This window comes from Thamnophis elegans, chromosome 7 (assembly GCF_009769535.1).
Source record: "Thamnophis elegans isolate rThaEle1 chromosome 7, rThaEle1.pri, whole genome shotgun sequence".
Taxonomy (NCBI): Eukaryota; Metazoa; Chordata; class Lepidosauria; order Squamata; family Colubridae; genus Thamnophis; species Thamnophis elegans.
The window spans coordinates 45,417,437-45,436,745 of record NC_045547.1 but is presented as its reverse complement, the minus strand read 5'-3'; the positions used below and the strand labels follow the sequence as shown (position 1 = coordinate 45,436,745).

The window sequence follows — 19,309 nt, the reverse complement described above, 5'->3', positions numbered from 1 at the left end:
TGGCGGGAGGGGTGCATGCATGTGCGGTTAACCTGAGCTGGGGTGACAGCTTGTGTGCCTGCAGAGAGAGTTCCGCGTACTACCTATGGCACCCATGCCATGGGTTCACCATCACGGCAGTAGGGCCCTTAGCAATAGCACTTAGACTTATATACCACTTCACAGTGCTTCACAGCATATAGCCCTCAACAATCTGGGTCCTCATTTTACCCACCTCAGAAGGACGGAAGACTAAGTCAATTTTGAGCCTGGTGGGATCAGAACTGCTAAACTGCTGGCAGCCAGTAATCAGCAGAAGTAGCCTGCAGTACTGCATTCTAACCACTGTGCCACCGCTGCTCTCCTTCCTGGTATTTCCAAAGGAACTTTGAATTGATGGTATTTCATGGTCTAAGCTGTATTCAAGAGATAAGCTGAGAAATCTTACTTTTTGGAAGTACAAGAAAATATTGGAATTTGCAGGTGGTCTATTTCCCCATTTGCAAGGACCCTTTATGGTTTCTAGGGTTAAGGTCTTTCAAGGACAATGGTGAAAGGCCATTTTCAAATCTCACTAGAATTGAGAGGGTGGGCATATGATCAGGTAAGAAACATGAAATAAAGATATGGATGGAGGACATGTAAACAGTTCATTTTTCCCATGTAGAGTGGAGTGAAAAGGCAGGACTTCTGGTATCAAACTGCAAAGATTTTTATTCTTAATTTTCAGTAAAGTAACTAACTTGAGAAGCTGATACCTTCATATGAAGGAGATGTGGTGGCAGAAGAAAGTTCCATATAATGATGCATAATGAATATTTGCCTGATTGAATATTTTATTGATTGTTTGCATCGTGTTGCATCAATCACACAGAAGGACTTTTCCAGAATGATTTGATCCCACCTGGCTTTTTAAGTCTTTCAACAGTAGACCCATAGCCAGTCTAATCAGGCCCATTCATCTAACTGCTGTTCAATCTTTTTTCTTTTTTTCTACACATTCCAGTAACATGGATTTCTCAATGTGTCTACATAATCTGTCTGAAATATAATGTGAGCCCACTCATTTATCCCTCAAATGAGGACTTTTTTCTTTTATGATTATTTTTGCTTTTATTGGCTATTCATAGTATTCCTAGGAAACTGGTCCATCAGTACCAAATTTCAAAAGTGTCAATACTCTATCCTAATTTTGTTAATGTTAATGTTATCTCATTACTTAAGATTTACATACAAGATAGGAAGGATTATATAAGAGAGTGTAAGAAAAGGAACAATTCAGTAGTGAAAATGACTCATCACTAGCCTCTCCCTTCAGCTTGAAGTTATTTGTTAAATTCATTTCCGGGTGCTTTTATCCTTAACAAGGGAACCAAAGAAAGATGAAGTAAAAGCCAAGCAGAAGTTGTCAAACGGAATAGCCTTAAGGACTTGTTTATAAGTTGGCTTTTGTTTAAACTATTTTGGCTGATTGTGTAGCAGTCCAGAATGACAGAAAAAGGCCTGATTTTATTATTCCTGAAACTGCAAGTGTGCTGTTGTTTTTATACCCAACATACCTTACCGGATATTGAAAATGCACAGTTTATTGAAGAATGTGTCAGAGTGCATAATAGATTCCGATCAATGGTGGACCCACCAGCTAGCAACATGAAACGGATGGTAAGGAAATCATCATAATTTGTAGCAATGTACAATTCATACCCTGCATGTTTAGAATTGGCTTAGATATTTCTAGTTCTTTTAAGATAATTTTGCTGTGCTGAAATTAATTTTCTGACAAGGCTTGGTACTAATTTTGTTTCTTTTGAAACTTTGGAAATTTTGAAAGCGTATAGCAAACATCAATTCCAAATGGAAGCTGTGAGGGCTCCCACTTTTGGCAAAATAGTTGCTATGGGAGACATAGCTAGTCAAAATACCAGTTACACTTTAACCCTTTAGGTCCTTTTTCTTGTCCTAACATTCATTTATCTCTTTTCTGAGCAGGTAGGCACATTTTCAAACAAAGCACTAATCTTCCCCCCACCCCCTTAAATATGTCTCTATCACCCAAGACCATCTGCTTGGTTGTATGCCAAATTCAAAAATAATGAAATTATATAATTAATACAGAAATCTCAAAGAGGGCCCATTTTTTGCACTACATTACATTTCCTCCCCTTTTCTGGGAGGAACAAATTTGGTATTGTATCAAAGCCATGTTCTGATAATTGTGTCACTGAACTTACCAATCATTTGTGCAGCAAACAATCATACCAATTGGGTCTAAAATTATTTAAGGAATACCAAGTTTCACCCACTTTCTCCAAGAAATGTTACTAGCATCCCATGAACCTTGGCTTCAAGAACAAGTTGGCAATACTTCATAATATCAAAGCCACTCAATGTTTGAGGTGTATGGTTCATTCTGGGCCTTGGCATGGAGCTCTGTAATGAATATATGGGCTGTTTCACCTATCCCTTTCTTGGTGGTCTACATAGACAAAAGACTTGGCTTTAGTTGTTCTAGTTCTACCCAAGTGATTGGCTAGAATCAGTTTAATCTGAATACCTTGGGAGTAAATCTAACCAATGATCCACTGAAGCACTTTATGAAAACGGACTACACACATGGTTGAACTCAGATGAAAGGCTGAGAACCAGTATCTAACCAGAGATTAAATGTGTATTCCATTTAATGTGACCAGCTATTGAGGCAAATTTTAAATAGCAGGTGTGAGAAGAAAATCACAAACCAGTGTGATGCAAAATGAACATGGTCCCACAGAATCCCCTCCCCTCTAACAGCCAGTTACTTTTTAAAGAAAAAGATAGTATATAAAATAATGTTTATGCCTTTCCTGACTTTTCTTCAAAACTAGTATGCCGGTTTGGATTCGCAGATTATATAATGATTTATTTGATTTCGTCTTAGTGTAGTTGTAGTTTACTCCACAACATATGGTACAATGCAATGCATAATAATGTCAAATTTTTACATTTTTGCACATTTATTTATATAGTTACATTCATATCCATACTGATGAGTCAGGAACAAGCAGACAACTAGCTCATTTTTGTAAAAACTACAAAGCAGAGTGCAAAGCCAGGGCAGGAGGCATTGAACATACTGGTTTATATATTCCCCAATCCGCAGTAGAAGTGAGTTAGAACAAGAATAAAAATTATATACAAATCTACCGGTATGTGGCAGGGTGGGATGGGGAATTACTTTGTAAAAGACAATTGCATTATTTTAAAAAATAATCCAAGAATACCAAATAAAGTGATCATAATATATATTATATTTTTGTAGAGCTGGGACCATGATCTTGCGAAGACTGCTCTTGGCTGGGCAAATATGTGCCAATTTAAACATAATCCTGATCTCAACACAGGGAAGGCCCACCCAAACTTCACAATAGTTGGAGAAAATATTTGGACTGGAACCATTGGGTATTTTAATGTGACTTCAGCCCTCACTTCTTGGCACAGTGAAGTCCAACATTACAATTATGCTACTCGAATTTGTAAACATGTATGTGGGCACTATACTCAGGTAAGTCATTAATTATATCTTGCATATGACTTCTAAAAATAGAGCTGGGACCATGATCTTGCGAAGACTGCTCTTGGCTGGGCAAATATGTGCCAATTTAAACATAATCCTGATCTCAACACAGGGAAGGCCCACCCAAACTTCACAATAGTTGGAGAAAATATTTGGACTGGAACCATTGGGTATTTTAATGGGGTGGGTTCCAGCTGCTGCTACTGTCAGTTTGCTCAGAGACGCACTTGATGCGGGGCTTAACGCTTGGTGTGCACTTGTTCGGGGGTGTGGCAGACCAAGTTACTATTGACTCGACCGAACCGATTCAAACCGGTAGGAACACACCTCTGGATGGCAGTTATTTTTTAAAAAATTACTAATGTGGTTACAACTTGCAAATTGCTTGATTCAACTTGGCAAGCCTGCAATTGTACTTTAAAATTGCCTAGGCAAAAAAAAAAGTGACCAATCTATAAAGGCAAATGTTGACCCATCACAAATCCCACCCCACCAATCCCAACTTTTTAAAAATAATCCCCATTTTCCATGGTCCAATGGCTTTGTGCCTTACTTATCCCTGTTGGCATTTGTTGTGGCATTGCAATTGAACCCAATCTCAAGCTTAACAGCAACTCACTAGCTATTCTTGCATCCGTTTTATTTAATAACCTGAAAGAAAAGGAAATACACAATATATTGCTTTGCCCAATCACAGAAAATGTTCCTTCTCTAATATTTTGGGTCTAGCTAATAAATCAGAAATCCTCCATTTCTAATGATTCTTGATGGAATGATAAAGTCACAGAGAAGTTTTCATCAGTTGTTTTTAGTATATAAATAGTTTTGGAGCAAATAAAAGTTGAATCTCATTTATTCACATCTCTGACCATGGAAACAATTTTCCATATGTTTAAGGAAACACTTTTTAGTCATAATAAACCTACAAGTTCATCACACTACTCTTCTCTATCCCCATCCCAGGCTGTATGTAAAAAAGCTGAAATTTATTGTGAAAGTTTTATTAGTATTTAGATATGAAAAAATAAAAGAAGTGGTGTTTTCAAAATAATTTCACAATCTAAGTCTATGCATCCTGTCTAAAAAAAACAGCAGCAGTGAGTTTGGTCAGGCAAAGCAGCAAGAGTACTTCATATAAGTTTGTTAAGCCTACTTCAATATATTAGCTCTCAGCAATTTATTTAATATGCCTGTAAATCAATTCTTTGAGCATTTACATTATAAGTGATCATCGTTAAAGACAATGCTATATAGATGTCCAATTTTTAGCACAACTGTGGCCTAATCGTATACACTAAATTATCACCGAAAATACCATCATGTACAATAAATTAGCACAGAATTTACTATTTTATTTTCAGATGGTTTGGGCAGAAACTTACAAAGTTGGCTGTGCTGTTCACTTTTGTCCTATAGTACAAGGCTTTCGTGGATCTAATGCTGCACACTTCATTTGTGACTATGGACCTGGGTAAGGATTTTAAATTGCAATTTGTCAGAAATTATCTTAGAAGGAAAACCTTTAACTCCTTTAGGAATTGAGAAACTGGTACCTATGTATATTCAGGACCATTTACTCCTTTGATATGAATAATTATAACTCAATATTAAAACCCACCGTAAAAACAAATGTTGACTTCTATCTCCAGAATGCAAATTTAGATGTGGTTGATCATGCACCAGATCTATCCATACAAGATTAACTAATTACATGGAATGGGCTGAATTATGAGAAAATCAATCAATATTCTGGATCCTTTTAAAGTGCTGGGACAAGTTTTAAAATCCTAAATAATTTAGGCTAACCTTCCCCATACTTCAGATATGTAAACTACAATTTAAAAAGCTCCAAACCAGTATGGTTAATATTTTCTAATTGGCTGGGGACTCACTATCCATACATTTTAAAGTTGTGAAACACTGTACTAATGGAAGGCCCAATAGTGGGCCATTCCTGTAAGATTGGTTAATGTCAGGGACAAAAGCATTGCAAGCAGCAACTGTATAATTCTACTAGATGAATCCAAGGTCTCTCCCCCCACCCCACCCCCAAAACCTTGACTGTGATGATCTTTTTGATTGTAATTGATTAGGGGACTAGAAGCTAAAACATACAATGAACAATTGTAGAACTGGGCATGGCTAGTCTAGTGAAGAGAAGAACTATGGCAGACATGATTGCAGCGTTCCAATATTTGAGGGGCTGCCACAGAGAGGAAGGGGTCAAGCTATTTTCCAAGGCACCCAAAGGCCAGACATGGAATAATGGATGGAAATTGAACAAGGAGAGATTCAATCTAGAAATAGAGATAAATTTTCTGACAGTGAGAACATTTAACCAATGGAACAGCTTGCCTTCGGAAATTTGTGGAAGCTTCATCACTGGAGGCTTTCAAGAAGAGATTAGACTGCCATTTGTCAGAAATGGTGTAGGATCTCCCGCTTAGGCAGGGGGGGTTTGGACTAGATGACCTACAAGATCCCTTCCAACTCTGTTAATGTTATAAGCTTTTCAAATAATTAAATTCTCAGCTGAGCTTCATCATTTTATTTTGGTGGATGTAATTATTTGTTACTGCTAAGGATCTGTTTTTTTTTTGTTATATTATTATGAGGTGAGGAACTAAGGCACTCTGGGAATGTTTTTTAAAGGCAGATAGAAATGTAGTTGAAACAGAGAAAAAGACATCTCCTGAAGTTTTCTGATTTTACACATCTTGACCCTGCCTTAGTGTCTTATTATTGTAGTTACAGTGCCATGACATATTTTCTTGGAGACCTTTACCTGATATTCACCCTTTTAATACGATCATATGAGAGATAAGTCTCACACAGCCTGTGGCCTTACTTGCCAGCAAAAAAAAGTGGAAATAAAATAAATGCTATGTCACTTCTTGTTCCTAGTTTTGAAATATGTGGCTAAGAAAGGAAGTAGCTTTCTTCCTTCTCTGGAGAGCAGATCAGTAACACAAGTTATAATGTATAAACTCCTTTGTAACTTTATGTAGAAACAAAAAAAATAAGTATTGGACAAAACATATAGTAGTCTAAAACTAACATCTTAAAAGAATCTCTCATTAAAAGCCATCATGGAAAATATAAAGTCGAGAGATTCAAGATGGGTGGGAACTGTAGAGTCCAACTTCACTGAATCATTAAATTTGTTTAAACACAAACTTCAAATATTATCAGCAATAGAATTAGAACAAGCACAGCAAAATAAAGCAAAAAGTTCCAAGAAAGCATTTTTTAAACTAGTAATCTTTGTTCATGTGTTACCTTCAAGTTCAGGCCACTATGTCAATTTCTCAATTACTAATTTAATGTATAATATTTTGATAATTATAGATGCCACTGATATGGTCAGTGATTTTTTAAAAACATTTGTCCATTCATTTATTGGTGTTGAGCACATAAAAACTGGGGAATACTATAGTTAAATACTATTACTTATTTAGTGGTTTGAAATGTTTAAAGCAAAGTTGGTATTCAATCCCCCTTTTATGTAAGGTGACAATAGTAGAACATAAAGGCTGACAAAGAAAGAATTCATTGCACTTAACACTATCACTGAATATTTAATAACTATTTTTGCCTTTAATATAAACTGGACAATTCAATCTAATTCAATATCCTTTCATAAATCAAACTGAAATAATTTGGAAATAGTAAATACTGGCAAATAAGTTTACAGCTTCAGTTTCAAGGGTCCATTTCATTGATTTAAATGTAAGAAAACATCTGTTGTATTTGGCTGTGTTAGTTTCTAATAACACCATTCTGTGGTTTTAATGACCAGTATTTACCAAAAATTATTCCAGATTATAATTCAGCTAAAGCACTAACCTGAAAAGTTCAACCTTCTCTCCTGTCTCTGTATCAAGTGAGCTGACAAAATTGTTGTTTTGCAGTGGGAATTATCCAAGATGGCCATATAAATCAGGAGTAACATGCAGTGAATGTTACAAAGAGCCTTGCATAGACAGACTTTGTGGTAAGTTAAAGGTCTAGCATGCATTTCTTCCTCTCCTGTCATAAGTTAGGGTCTTTAAAAAAAAACATTTCAAAACAGAACTTCCATGAATGAAATACCAATCTTTAATTATCTAGCTAGAAAGCTCCAAATGTACAAGTTTCTTATGTTTATATTGATTTGTCATTAACCTAGATGCAACTGTAAATAACTTATTTAAATAATTTATTTGTAGGTGAACTATGGGTGAAGCCAGATAGTGATTCCTACTACATCATTGTTCTAGTCCTGAGAACATCTTCATTTTTAATAACTTTTGTAACTGTCTTTTTTCTGAAGCAACATTATCCCAGAATGGATATGTATAAATAAATTGGAACAAAAATAAGCACTTTTGTAAGGTATTAAACAATGAATTGATAATAATAGTAAGACATCCATGATTTTTAGATACATTTTCAAAATGTTTTTTTAGGAATTAAAAAAGTACAAGTAGCAGAAAAAGATCTTGGACAGGTAAACATTCAATATAAAATTATTATTGATAACAACATTCACAAAGTAACATTCTACTCTGCTTATCATACTCTGGCTCTTTGTTGATCTGAATGAAAAAAGTAACTCAACATTCAACTGCAACCAGCATTTGGAAAGCAAAATTCTCCAGTAATATAACCAAAATGTAAAGTAGTCCTCTTCCAAAAAGTTTATGAAAGTCTAGTAAACAAAAAACATCAATTAATGAAACAATATACATTTATTTAGAAAATGTTTCAGCTGCCACTCAGAAAACCTGTTATTTTTTGTAATGTTCTAGATAACAATTTTTCAGAGTCCCATGCAATAAAACAAATAAATCCAAGTTTGTTGGTAAGTCTTTGTATACTGCATAAAATCTTCTCAATGATAATCCTGTGTATACTGCCACTTTTACACCAACAGCTAAAAGTCAATTGTTTATTCTAATGGATATCACATGTATGGAACTATTTCCCATATTGCTTAAAATACAACAGAGCAAGATGTCAGTTTTAGGTTAAAAATTTGGAAAGGTATTTTTCCTTTCTTCCTTCAGGAATTCACCTTTTCATCTTCTACATTAGCTGAGTTCATAGCTTTCCTCATTGCAAAAAGTGAAGTGCTATAGCTTTAAAGATGGTTTCTTTTTCTTTTCACCTGCTGCAATTTTTAATTTAACTTCTTCTTCTGGTAGTGCTCCAAGCTTCTTCTTCTTTGCTTTTTTAATCTTTTCTTTAATTGCATCAATATCAATCTTTGTTTCAGTTGTCGCTACAGAGTAAAAGAGTATATTTTTCTTATTGACTTATCCAAGAATTATAGAAAACATTTCCAAGAAATAACAAATATATTAACTTTTCAATGAGTTGCATAAAATGCACAAAAAAAAAATCAGTTAAGATGCCAAGCTAATGAATCCAGTTATATTAAAGTGCCCTACAAAGATGTTGCTAAAAGATATTATTTTACAATGTAAGCTTTTAATTCAAAAGATATAGATTTTGGATCCAAAGCTATGAATTAAACTTAAATAACTTCCAAGGCCTATTAATATAGTATTTTAGATTAATCTAGCTATTAATACTCTGAATAGTAAGCTTGGTCTTAAAACAAATATTAGAGAATAGGAACTATGGGAGAATAGAAGTTATCTGAAGGTAATTTTACAAAGGAATTTTGTAACTGTTTTTGTCTACAAAAGGTAGGTAGAGTCCATGCTAAAGGAGTAGAGTCCTTTAATATCAGTGAACTTTGATTTATCCCATCTTGTTTAAAATACTATTTATGGGGAGAATCAGTTCTTGATCTTGCATATCACAACTTAATTTTATAAATTAACTTTTCAGGCATTTTCAAAATGTAAATGTCAAGAGAGATATTCTTGATTCCATAAGCATTTCAAATAACCAATGTATTTTTTTGGATTAGAATATAATTATATTTTTATAAAATTAGACTTCCATTTGTAATTTTGGTCCTCAGTCTTCTCAACAGAGAGCTCTGGAAGTATTAATTTGTTCTGTAAGTAACAGATCAAAATGCTTCCTCTCAATATGAAGACTGGTCTTTATAAAACATTAATAATAATAAGAAACCAATCTTACTTTTCCTTGGTTTTACAACAGGCTTTTCTTTAGGTGGAATAAAAGCTTTATTTCTCTCTTCTTGTCGCTTGTTAATTGCTTCTGCTTGCTTTGCCTAAAAATAAAAAAAGATCATGTAGCATATATAGTATAATCTTTATTATCATTGTACTTAAACACAACGGAATTGGTTGTACAAAATTAAATACATACATGCATGCATGCATGCATACATACATACATTCATACATACATATATATATTAAATACATATTTATTTATAATACAAAATTAAATACATATTTCAATTAACAAATTAATCTTTGTTCTGGACACAACCAGAAACTATAACAAAGAAATTGTTAATTAATTAATTAACAAAGAAATCAAGGGACTGTACCTTTATTTCTTCTATTCTCTTACGCTTCTTTTGACTTTCTTTCAAGAAATATTCACCACTTGCTAATTCTTTATCAACCTGTAAAAATAGTACATGAGCATACATATTCCACAGTAAAAATTGTTGCCTTGTTTCCATATTTTAAAAAATAAGTTGCTATAATTCCTTATTTAAAAAATCTGAAGTTAATAGTTTTCATAATGCAACATCAAAGCCAAATCATATTAAAATTGAAAAGTTAAACATAAAACACTTTTCATTTATACACAATTTATACTATTGATTTAACCTGTTCATTTTGGGTAGCAAATCTCTGCACACATATATTGCAATGAAAGACAATTATTTCTAATAAACTGCAATTGGTTATTGTTATTTTTAGGCTATATTTGTAGGGAAACCTTGGTTAAATTTTATAGTACACTAAAATAAGGAATGGGGAACCTGTGCTATCCAGATGGTGTAGAGCAGGGGTATCAAACTGGATTTCTTTGAGGGCTGGATCATTGGTAGTTCTCCATTCTCCATAGGGGTGGGGAGCAGGGGGGAAGAGAAACTGTACGGACACCTCCAGCAGCACACTGTTGGCCAAAAACAGGCGTGGGGGCCTCGTGGGGTGTCCACACGGCCTGTTTTTGGCCGGCAGTGTGCTGCAGGAGGCTTGTTTTGGCCAGCAGAGGCACTGTGGGCTGGTCCTTTGATATATCCAGGCCAGTCCCACGGACATATTTAAGCACCCTGCGGGCTGGATCTGGCCCACAGGCCTTGTGTTTGACACCTCTGATATAGAGTTATCATTTATTCATTACATTTTGGGACCGCCCATCTCCCTCACTATCCACATTTGAAGGCTACCATCTCAAACATCTGGTACATCATAGTTTGGTATCCATATACTAAAGGCACCAGCTGTCAGAAAGTTCCTTTAGGTCATTGATGGCTAACCTTTTCATCATCAAGGCTTTAGGTTGTTCAGTAAAATTTCAGATTAAACAGACCTGACTCTCTGGTTGTGGAGGTGGGAAGGGAGTGTATTCTTTCTTGACATTTTTCTTCTTTGGTTCCTTCCGTTTGTTCAAATTCTTATGCTTGAACTTGGGCAAAAAACGTTCCCAGTTTTCCAATCTTAATTCAGGATCTTTTGATAATTCTCTCTTAATCATTAGTGTCTTCAAACATATTAAAAAATCAAACAGTTAGTTAGAAGAAAAACTCTTACTATTTAGCCTAAGGAAAAATCAGGTATCATATCAGATATGAAACAGACTCATTTAGTAACTGTACATATTAATACAGGTGAAAGTGATCCAATTATAAGTAAAAATTAGCTCAATTTAATGATTTCTTCTCTTCAGGTGACTTTTTTTAAAAAGTAGTTCTTGATGTGACAGTTCCTTCATCGAACATTCAAAATTGATTGCTGAACAAAAAGACTTACAATCTCTTTTCAGTATGGCTGCTAAGTCCAATGGATTTAAGAGGTTTTGGCTTGAGATTTGTGGGTTAAAACAAAAGCACACATTCCTAAAGGAGATTGGCTTCAATAGAGGAAGCCGTTTCCATTTAAATGGAAGCAGCCACACTAGAGCACCCCCATAACTTGCATATGGTTGCACTAGATGAGGATTGCTTTACTGTCTGAGGTACCCCAGGCTTTATTTAACAATCTGCATGGTCACTTAAGGAAAACCATGACATGGTCCTAAAGTTGAGCCATGTTATGTGGTGACCTGCTTAATGATTCCAATGACATATGACCAAAATTCGGGACTGTATTGTGGTTGTATGTCAAGGACTACCTGTAGAACCAATAAACTGCAAAAAACAAAAGGCACATTTATTTGAATTTTGTGTTCAAATGTATTTGTAATCTATACTCTTCTGACTGAGAGACTGCTAGGTATAAAAAACTTCCATGATCTTTTCATGGACTCTTGCCTTGGGCAGTTGGAGGAATTTTTTGCCATTTTGAACAGCAGGGAAACTGAAAATAAAACAGCTAAGAATCAATTAAGGATGCAAAGTTATTGCATTCCCTTGTTGTCTGATCATGGCTTACAATAAGTCAGAATTATAACCCACATTCTGTAGAACTGATATCATTAATTTATTTTTATTTGATGGGTTTATTTTTATTCCCTGATGTCTATTGAATATTGGGTTTGGGATTCAATTCAATCAATTTCACTGCAGAATTCTGGGAAAACATACAACCCCTCTGCCCAAAACACAGCATGTTCAAAGGGATGCTAAATAGCTAACATATCAACAAGTCATCCAAAATGATTTTAGATCAAATATTTTTATTTTACCTTGATATTATATATCGGATGAATATTCTTCATGGTATCCAAAACAACTTTCCTAACCTATTTTTTTTTAAAAGACAAGATTGCAAACTGATTAATTTTAATGATTTAAACCAAAGGTGAGCAAACTTTTTCAGCCATGTGGCCACATACTGAACACTGTTTCTGCCCGTCCAAGTCCTGCAGGTGTAGGACTGAAATTTAGGTTCCATTTCTCCTTTTGGATATTTTTTGTTGGACAGTAAGAGTGGGGGATGTTAAGAGGCAAAACTGGTATCTTATACTCTGAAGGGGGCGAAAACTCTGGAACTGCTAATGAATGGTAAAGGCTGCATGTAACCTGTAGTTAGTTACCCTGAGTTAAAATATCTAATTCCTAGATGATTACTTTTCTAACACTGGAAGATTATTTTTAAAACAATGTTATTTTCTGTAAGTATGATTATGTATCCTTTAGCCATGTAAGAAAACTAATCAAGATATAAACTGGAGCAGGAGATTGGCAGTTAAATTATATATATTGCACAAAGGGCTACTAGTGGGCAAGAATTTGTATCAGGTCAAATTTGTATTCTATTCTTAAGCTGCCCACTGTGATTTGTTTGGCAACGATCAGATTTCTGACAGCAAGACATTTTGATACAATGCTCCATCTATATCATGTTTTGTCTTGCACAGTATAATCAAAGAGTTTAGCTTGTTAGATAAAATTCTGTTAATACAATATATAAAACTTCAATACAACTACTGATTTCCTAGGTAATTTCCCAACATCAAATCTTTATTACAATTATGGACTAGTATATAGGTTATTTATTTTGATTGCATATTCATTTTATACTAATATATAACATTAACAAATTTAAATGAAATACTTGGATTGAATGTGCAAAATGTTCTATCCCAAGGTGATCTTACCTCTTTTAAACCATTAAAAGGTCCAAGAGCTGAAACAGTGTTCCCCTGAACCATGATATAGCAGCTGGTTAATATTTCTAGCGCCTACATCAAAATAAGAGAATAATATACATTTCAGGATGCAATTCTCATAGGCATATATTTTACTGAATATGAAAGCAAGCATTTAGGTCACATTTACAGAGGACCTATTTTTGATTAAGCATGCATAGGAGTTAAAAGAACAAGACATACCTTTAGAGTAGATCCATTTGGACCAATAAGCCTTTGCCTTCTTTTTATAAATCTTTCTCTATTTCTGACCAAGGACCCTATTTTAATGATGTCACATGCAATATCATCTTCAAGGACACGTACAGACTGAATGGAAATCAGAGATATATAATCAAGTATCTTATTATAACATATTCATTTTCTTTTAGAAAACTTCTGAATCAGGATTCTTAATCAGATTGAGTTTGTTATCAGAGCTATTGAAATTAAAGAATTAAATATAAAAAGATTGAAAAACAAACCTGTTCAAATGGAACACTTCTGGCTATAAGTTTTATTAAATCTCGGGCTCTGATGATGATATATGGATCAAAGGTCTTCTTTGTTGTGCTGACAGTCATGCTTCCTTCAATTAGGTCTAAAATTGCATTTATATGCTGTAGCAAAGGACAACAAACTATTCTCAGAAGAACAGAACAAATTCTTAATGATCTCAGAAATGTATGATCAATAAAATTTACAAAAAAAAAGTATTGGTATCTAGGAACAAAGAAGAACTAAACATTTTCATAATGGTAAGGGTTTTACTTAAAAACCTCAAGCTGATGCCCTTTTAAATTAAAAGTTGTTATATGAAGCATCTTTGGATTTGTGTTGTCAATTAGGGATCGTGGCCCATGCCCCAATGATGCTTCCGCTGCAGCCTTTGAAATCTCCAGGTCCTATTTCCTACTTTTTTCATCTATTCTCTGCCATCTCCAAATAGCCTGCACTTTTTACTTGGAAAGTCAATCTGGAGCCAGAAGAATCAAGCAAATGGTAGAACAGAGGGGATGATCAGATGGGCACATTTTAAGGCATGTAACTCATTAATTAGAGCCTGCTCTGGGGATACCAAAATCTTGGAATCAGTATTACCTCTTTTACTTTCAAACATGTTTGTAACATAAGCTTATTAATAAATCATCTGAAATAATGTTATTTCTAAATAACTGATATAATACACATTGTATTTAAGTATTATAGGAACTCTTGTGCAGTGAATATAGAAATAGGATGCTTATGGACCATATTACTACAGGCCTCTTTATCTGCATATTTGGGAATTCACAAAGTAGACAGTGAAAAAGAGAGTCATCTATAGTAAATACTTGTTATCCATCAATATAGCTAAGTCATGACTTTCCTCAAAATCCATGCTGTTTAAGTAGATTGAAAACATTATCTCTATAAAAGTGTAAGTAAAGATTCTTACATGTTCATTCAAAGCTTTCTGCACTAATGGCCAGCATTCCTTCAAGTAAGCTTCTCTGTATTTAGGGAAAAGAGTAGCAAAGCTGCTTTCTTCCAGAAGCCCTTTAGGGTTATCTTCTCTGGTAAAAGGTGGTTCTTTCCATCCATCGGGAACTGTGAGAAGTCCTGATTCATCTTCTGTTTGCAAAAATATTTATGTTACAATGTCTTTCAAACATAAAGACATTTGGATTGAAGATTATTACCTGGCGAGACAGAAGGTTCAGCAACAAGTTCTATTCCACCTCTTCAAAGACAGAATAGCACTCAAGTGTGCATCTAGTAATGAGGCTCCCTAGCCGATCAAAAGGAAGCAATGCTATGACAGTGCCAATGTGGAGCAAGAAAAAGAACAACTGGCAAGGAGATGTACCATATTTTTCAGAGTATAAGACAAACCGGAGTATAAGACACACCAGTTTTCAAGAGGCAAAAAAAAAAAAAAAGTTTTTGCACTCTGTAAACCTCCCCAAAATGGTCCGTTTTTCGCAAAAACAGGCCCATCCCCCCCCCAAAGGCATGAATAGCCTTTAGGGGACTTGCAGAGTGCTCCTGGGGGGGGCAAAAACAAACAAAAACAGGCCTGTTTTTTATTAAAAAAATTGTATGCATAGCCTTTAGGAGGCTTATAGAGTACTCCTGGGGGCTGGAGGGGGCAAAATTGAGCAAAAAACGCCCCGTTTTTCACTCATTTCTGCCTTCCCCAGCCCCCAGGAGCTCTCTGAAAGCTTTCTATAGGATCTGCACGGCCATTTTGGTGAAGAGGGTGGGGTTTCGGGAGGCAAAAAATGCTGAATTCAGTGTATAAGACACACCCAGTTTTTCAGTCTCTTTTTTGAGGGAAAAAGGTGTGTCTTACACTCCGAAAAATACGGTATTTGCCCTTTTATTGGTGGCAATTTTACTATAATCCACCAATTACTGATTATAAATGCAGCCATATAAGACTTTCATAAAAAGGATAATTAAAGGAGGCTATATGCAATGAAATTTTATTTTAATGTATGCCAATTAGTATATAGTATAGTATAATCTTTATTGTCATTGTAAAAAATAAATACAACAAAATTGGTTTTAGCTTCACTGGTGCAAAATTATAGCGGAAACTAAAAAAGAAAGAAAAAGAAAAAAACTAGTCATATGTTTCTGCGTGTGCATGGAGTGATTGTGGTTGTATTTAAAAGTCTTGACAGCCCAAGGATAGAAACTATTTTTAAACCTATTTGTTCGGCTGGCTATACTTTGATGTCTTCTGCCCGATGGCAGTGTACATTCAAAGTGATAATAAAATTATTCTAAGTTCTAAATAAGCCATTTTATTTAAATAACTGATGACTTCTATATATTTTCTTGCAATCCTCTTCAGAATGTTTACACTGCAGCTTTGGAAAAAAATTCTAAAAGCAGAGCATTCCTTAAGACTTGCTGCTGCTGCAAACAACAACAACCAACCCCTCCCACAACAGGTAACAGTGAAGCAATGTCTCTTTTCTTTCAGACACCAGTGAGTTGATGTTCCCTCTCATTCTAGACATACAAAAGTACTTCATCTCCCCATATATCGAACTTGCTGGAGGCTGACACTACAGTATGCCTTTATACATCTTATCGTGAAAGAAAAGTACAGCCACTCCAAATTTAGCTATTTTGCACTTTAGCCCTAAAAGCATTCACAGCAATTAGTAATATATTAAAGAAAAAAACAAATCTGAACACACTAAAAAGTTAGTTACAAATGTCTGGCATATACTAAGATGAATTTAATTTATCATAAAGCAGTGGTCTCCAACCTTGGCAACTTTAAGACGTGTGGACTTCAACTCCCAGAGTTCCTCTGGCAGCAAAGATGGCTGAGGAACTCTGGGAATTGAAGTCCACAGGTCTTAAAGTTGCCAAGGTTGGAGACCCCGACGTAAGGATAAGAATACCCTCTCTGGCCTGCAAAAATACGGATGGCTAAAAGGTGCTTTGCATTTCTTAATGATGCGGATTTTGAAGCCCAGCTACGGTAATTAGCACCGACCCCAAACAGCCAGCGACCTCAACATAGTATTTACAACCGACTTCAACACATGCGTCCAAGTGCTTCCTTTAAAAAAGAAGCAGAAGCCACCATGGTAAGTCCAACTATCAGTCACGCTTCGACACGGGAGGATGGTATCACCTGGAGCCGCGTTGTCGGTCTTGGGGAGTTGGGTCGCAGCTCCGCGTTTCCGGCGTTGAGCCTTCCCAGAGGCCGCCATGCTGCTCTCACTTCGCGGCGGCGCGGAATCTCCGCCTCTCAGCGGCCCACGTGACAAAACGGAAGCGCAGACCCGGTGATCCTGGGAGGACGGAGGAGGTCGGCGGAGTGCTCCATAGAGATAGAAAAATAGAATATTAGAAAACTTAAACTTGCGGTAAATTTCTCTGACGAATCTTTTCAAACGCTACCTCGTATTTGTCTATCATTTGCCTTGGCAATAAAACGAACCCGAATCGTCTTTTCAAAGGATGCTTTGCAATAGCACATTCTGAAGATGCTTTCATGATTATGATTTTTTTATAAGAACCATCTAATAAGAATTGTTGTTTTGAAGTTCTAAAACAACATTTTTTAGATTTTTGGAGGGATGTAATTAATTAAAATCCGTAAGGTTAACATAAGTTCAAAACTCACATGTATAACTTTCTTTTGTAATTTATCTAAACCATTAAAAGCAAGAAAACACCACAGTTAATGTCATAGAAACCGCTGTGTAATATGTTTGATGGGTATATATTGTGCTTTCGGAATCTAATAAAATCTAATCTGAATAACTATTATTTGGGTTTAGCTCTATCAAAGAGTGCCAATTCCATACTTTCCACACTTTTACAAAATTGGTCCAAAAATTTTCATGATTCCTGAATTTTGGTTGCAATACTTAAAAACACTAATCTTTAAAAGCACATTTTCTTAGAAATAATTAGCATGGGGTTTATTTTTAAGTAGGCAGACACTGAGGAACGTTTCAGCAACACAGTCTTTATTAGAACAGCAGAACACTTCAGAACGCAAGAACAAGAACTGCGCCCGCCTGACAGCTATTTATACTGACAGCTGTGAGGCGGGGAACCAATTGCGAGGCGGCGTTTCTCCCGCCAGCCGGCAGCCGCGCCAGAGCCAATCAGATCTTCTTCCGGCTCTGGCTGCGGTTGTCTGCTGCGTCGGGCCGGACGCAACATTTATGGCTATCAATTTTACCAACACTTTTTCCAGACTGAAATTGAGATCGATTCAAAACAAAGCCCTTACAGAATTTGGCATCCTGTGGTAATGCCATTCTTAATGGCTAGCCAAATGCTATAAAAATCTTCAAGTTAGCAATGACAGCTAACTAAGCCTTTGGTAGATAATATTTTTAGCAATAGCTCAGTGTTTTACTCTTCCAAATTCTAATATATTCTAAGATATATAATCCATTGAAATTTCTGCAGTATCAAGTATAGTTTCATCAGATCAAACATGACTTCCATAATGTGACCTGTAAGTCATTTACAAGGTTTTTTTTCCCCTGTGGATCCTAAAAATTACTAGAAAACCCTGTGATCCATTGGGTCATTCTTTGAGAGAAAGATAGTACAATCTGATGAGTCTAGAAAGAACATAAACTTTTATGCTGACAATGCTGAAGATAAAAAGAATATATTCTAAGAAGGATATATTTTATGAAAATAATAGATCATAAATAGAAAAAAATAATTGTGGCAAATGAACTTCAATAAAAAGTTTGTGTTACCTAAACAGAATGACACGAGCAGTGGTACTAGGACTGATATCCAACTTCCCCATTGACTTTGTTTGTTGTAAGATGATAGGGGAACACCAGAAATTGTGATCATCTGAATTTGAGGATGCTGGCCGTAATTTTGCGAAAAAACCTGGTCTGAACATCATGGAAATTTTAATTCCACAGGAGTCATAAGTCCTATTTTTTAATATATTCTTTAAGTTAGCAGATTTTAGTACAGACAGATGAATACAATGAGAGTTTTAGTAGTATATAGAGAGATTATAATGGTTTCCCGGTCTGTTTTACAACTTTTAAGATTTTTAGATAGTGTCTCTCATAAGTAATAACCAAGTCCAACCCAGTTTGCTTATCACTTTTAAAATCAGCCACAATTGGGTAGATATTGCCATCCATTTATGCTTACTTCAAGGTTTCAGTGGTTTATTGTTTCAGTGGTTTATGTGAGAGGGCAGGCCACCTGAAAATTGTCTAGCACCTGGACTGATGCAGCCCTGCCCCTTTAAGACCTAACCCCAACCCTCTCCCTAGCCAGCCTAGCTGTCCAGCAATGAACAGCTGTAAAAGCCAAGCAGAGAGGCAGCTGAGTTGGGTTAGATGATGTTGGCATTGTTCGGAACGTGAGAGGGCAGATGGTTTCTATTGCTTTATGGGAATAGACCCACTGGGAGCAGCCTAGCGCTAATAGACAGAAATGCTTTTCTTTAGCAGTAGGGAACACGAATTGCAGTAGTTCAGTTCTAGTAGTAGGAGTTCCTGGGGAAGTGTGTGAGAAGGAACTGCAAACACTACCCAT

The 19,309-nt window shown here is 35.6% G+C and overlaps 2 protein-coding genes across 3 annotated transcripts; one reads left to right on the top strand and one right to left on the bottom strand.

The window, feature by feature from the left end:
* The first annotated feature begins 1,358 nt into the window (after positions 1–1,358).
* GLIPR1 (GLI pathogenesis related 1) lies at positions 1,359–8,185 on the top strand. The gene is made up of 5 exons (XM_032221576.1): positions 1,359–1,641; positions 3,278–3,520; positions 4,894–5,003; positions 7,444–7,526; positions 7,741–8,185. The coding sequence occupies exons 1-5, from the start codon at positions 1,468–1,470 to the stop codon at positions 7,875–7,877; spliced, it is 747 nt and encodes a 248-aa protein (XP_032077467.1). The 5' UTR covers positions 1,359–1,467; the 3' UTR covers positions 7,878–8,185.
* A 58-nt stretch (positions 8,186–8,243) lies between these two features.
* On the bottom strand, positions 8,244–17,025 carry KRR1 (KRR1 small subunit processome component homolog). 2 transcript variants are annotated; one of them, XM_032221574.1, is made up of 10 exons: positions 16,905–17,025; positions 14,703–14,878; positions 13,750–13,884; positions 13,469–13,594; positions 13,235–13,318; positions 12,320–12,376; positions 11,006–11,176; positions 10,008–10,085; positions 9,629–9,722; positions 8,244–8,795 (listed from the first exon to the last, which is right to left on the bottom strand). In XM_032221574.1, the coding sequence occupies exons 1-10, from the start codon at positions 16,981–16,983 to the stop codon at positions 8,647–8,649; spliced, it is 1,149 nt and encodes a 382-aa protein (XP_032077465.1). In that variant the 5' UTR covers positions 16,984–17,025; the 3' UTR covers positions 8,244–8,646. The 2 variants fall into 2 exon arrangements, with proteins under 2 accessions (XP_032077465.1, XP_032077466.1); XM_032221575.1 differs by lacking the exon at positions 12,320–12,376.
* Positions 17,026–19,309: the final 2,284 nt, after the last annotated feature.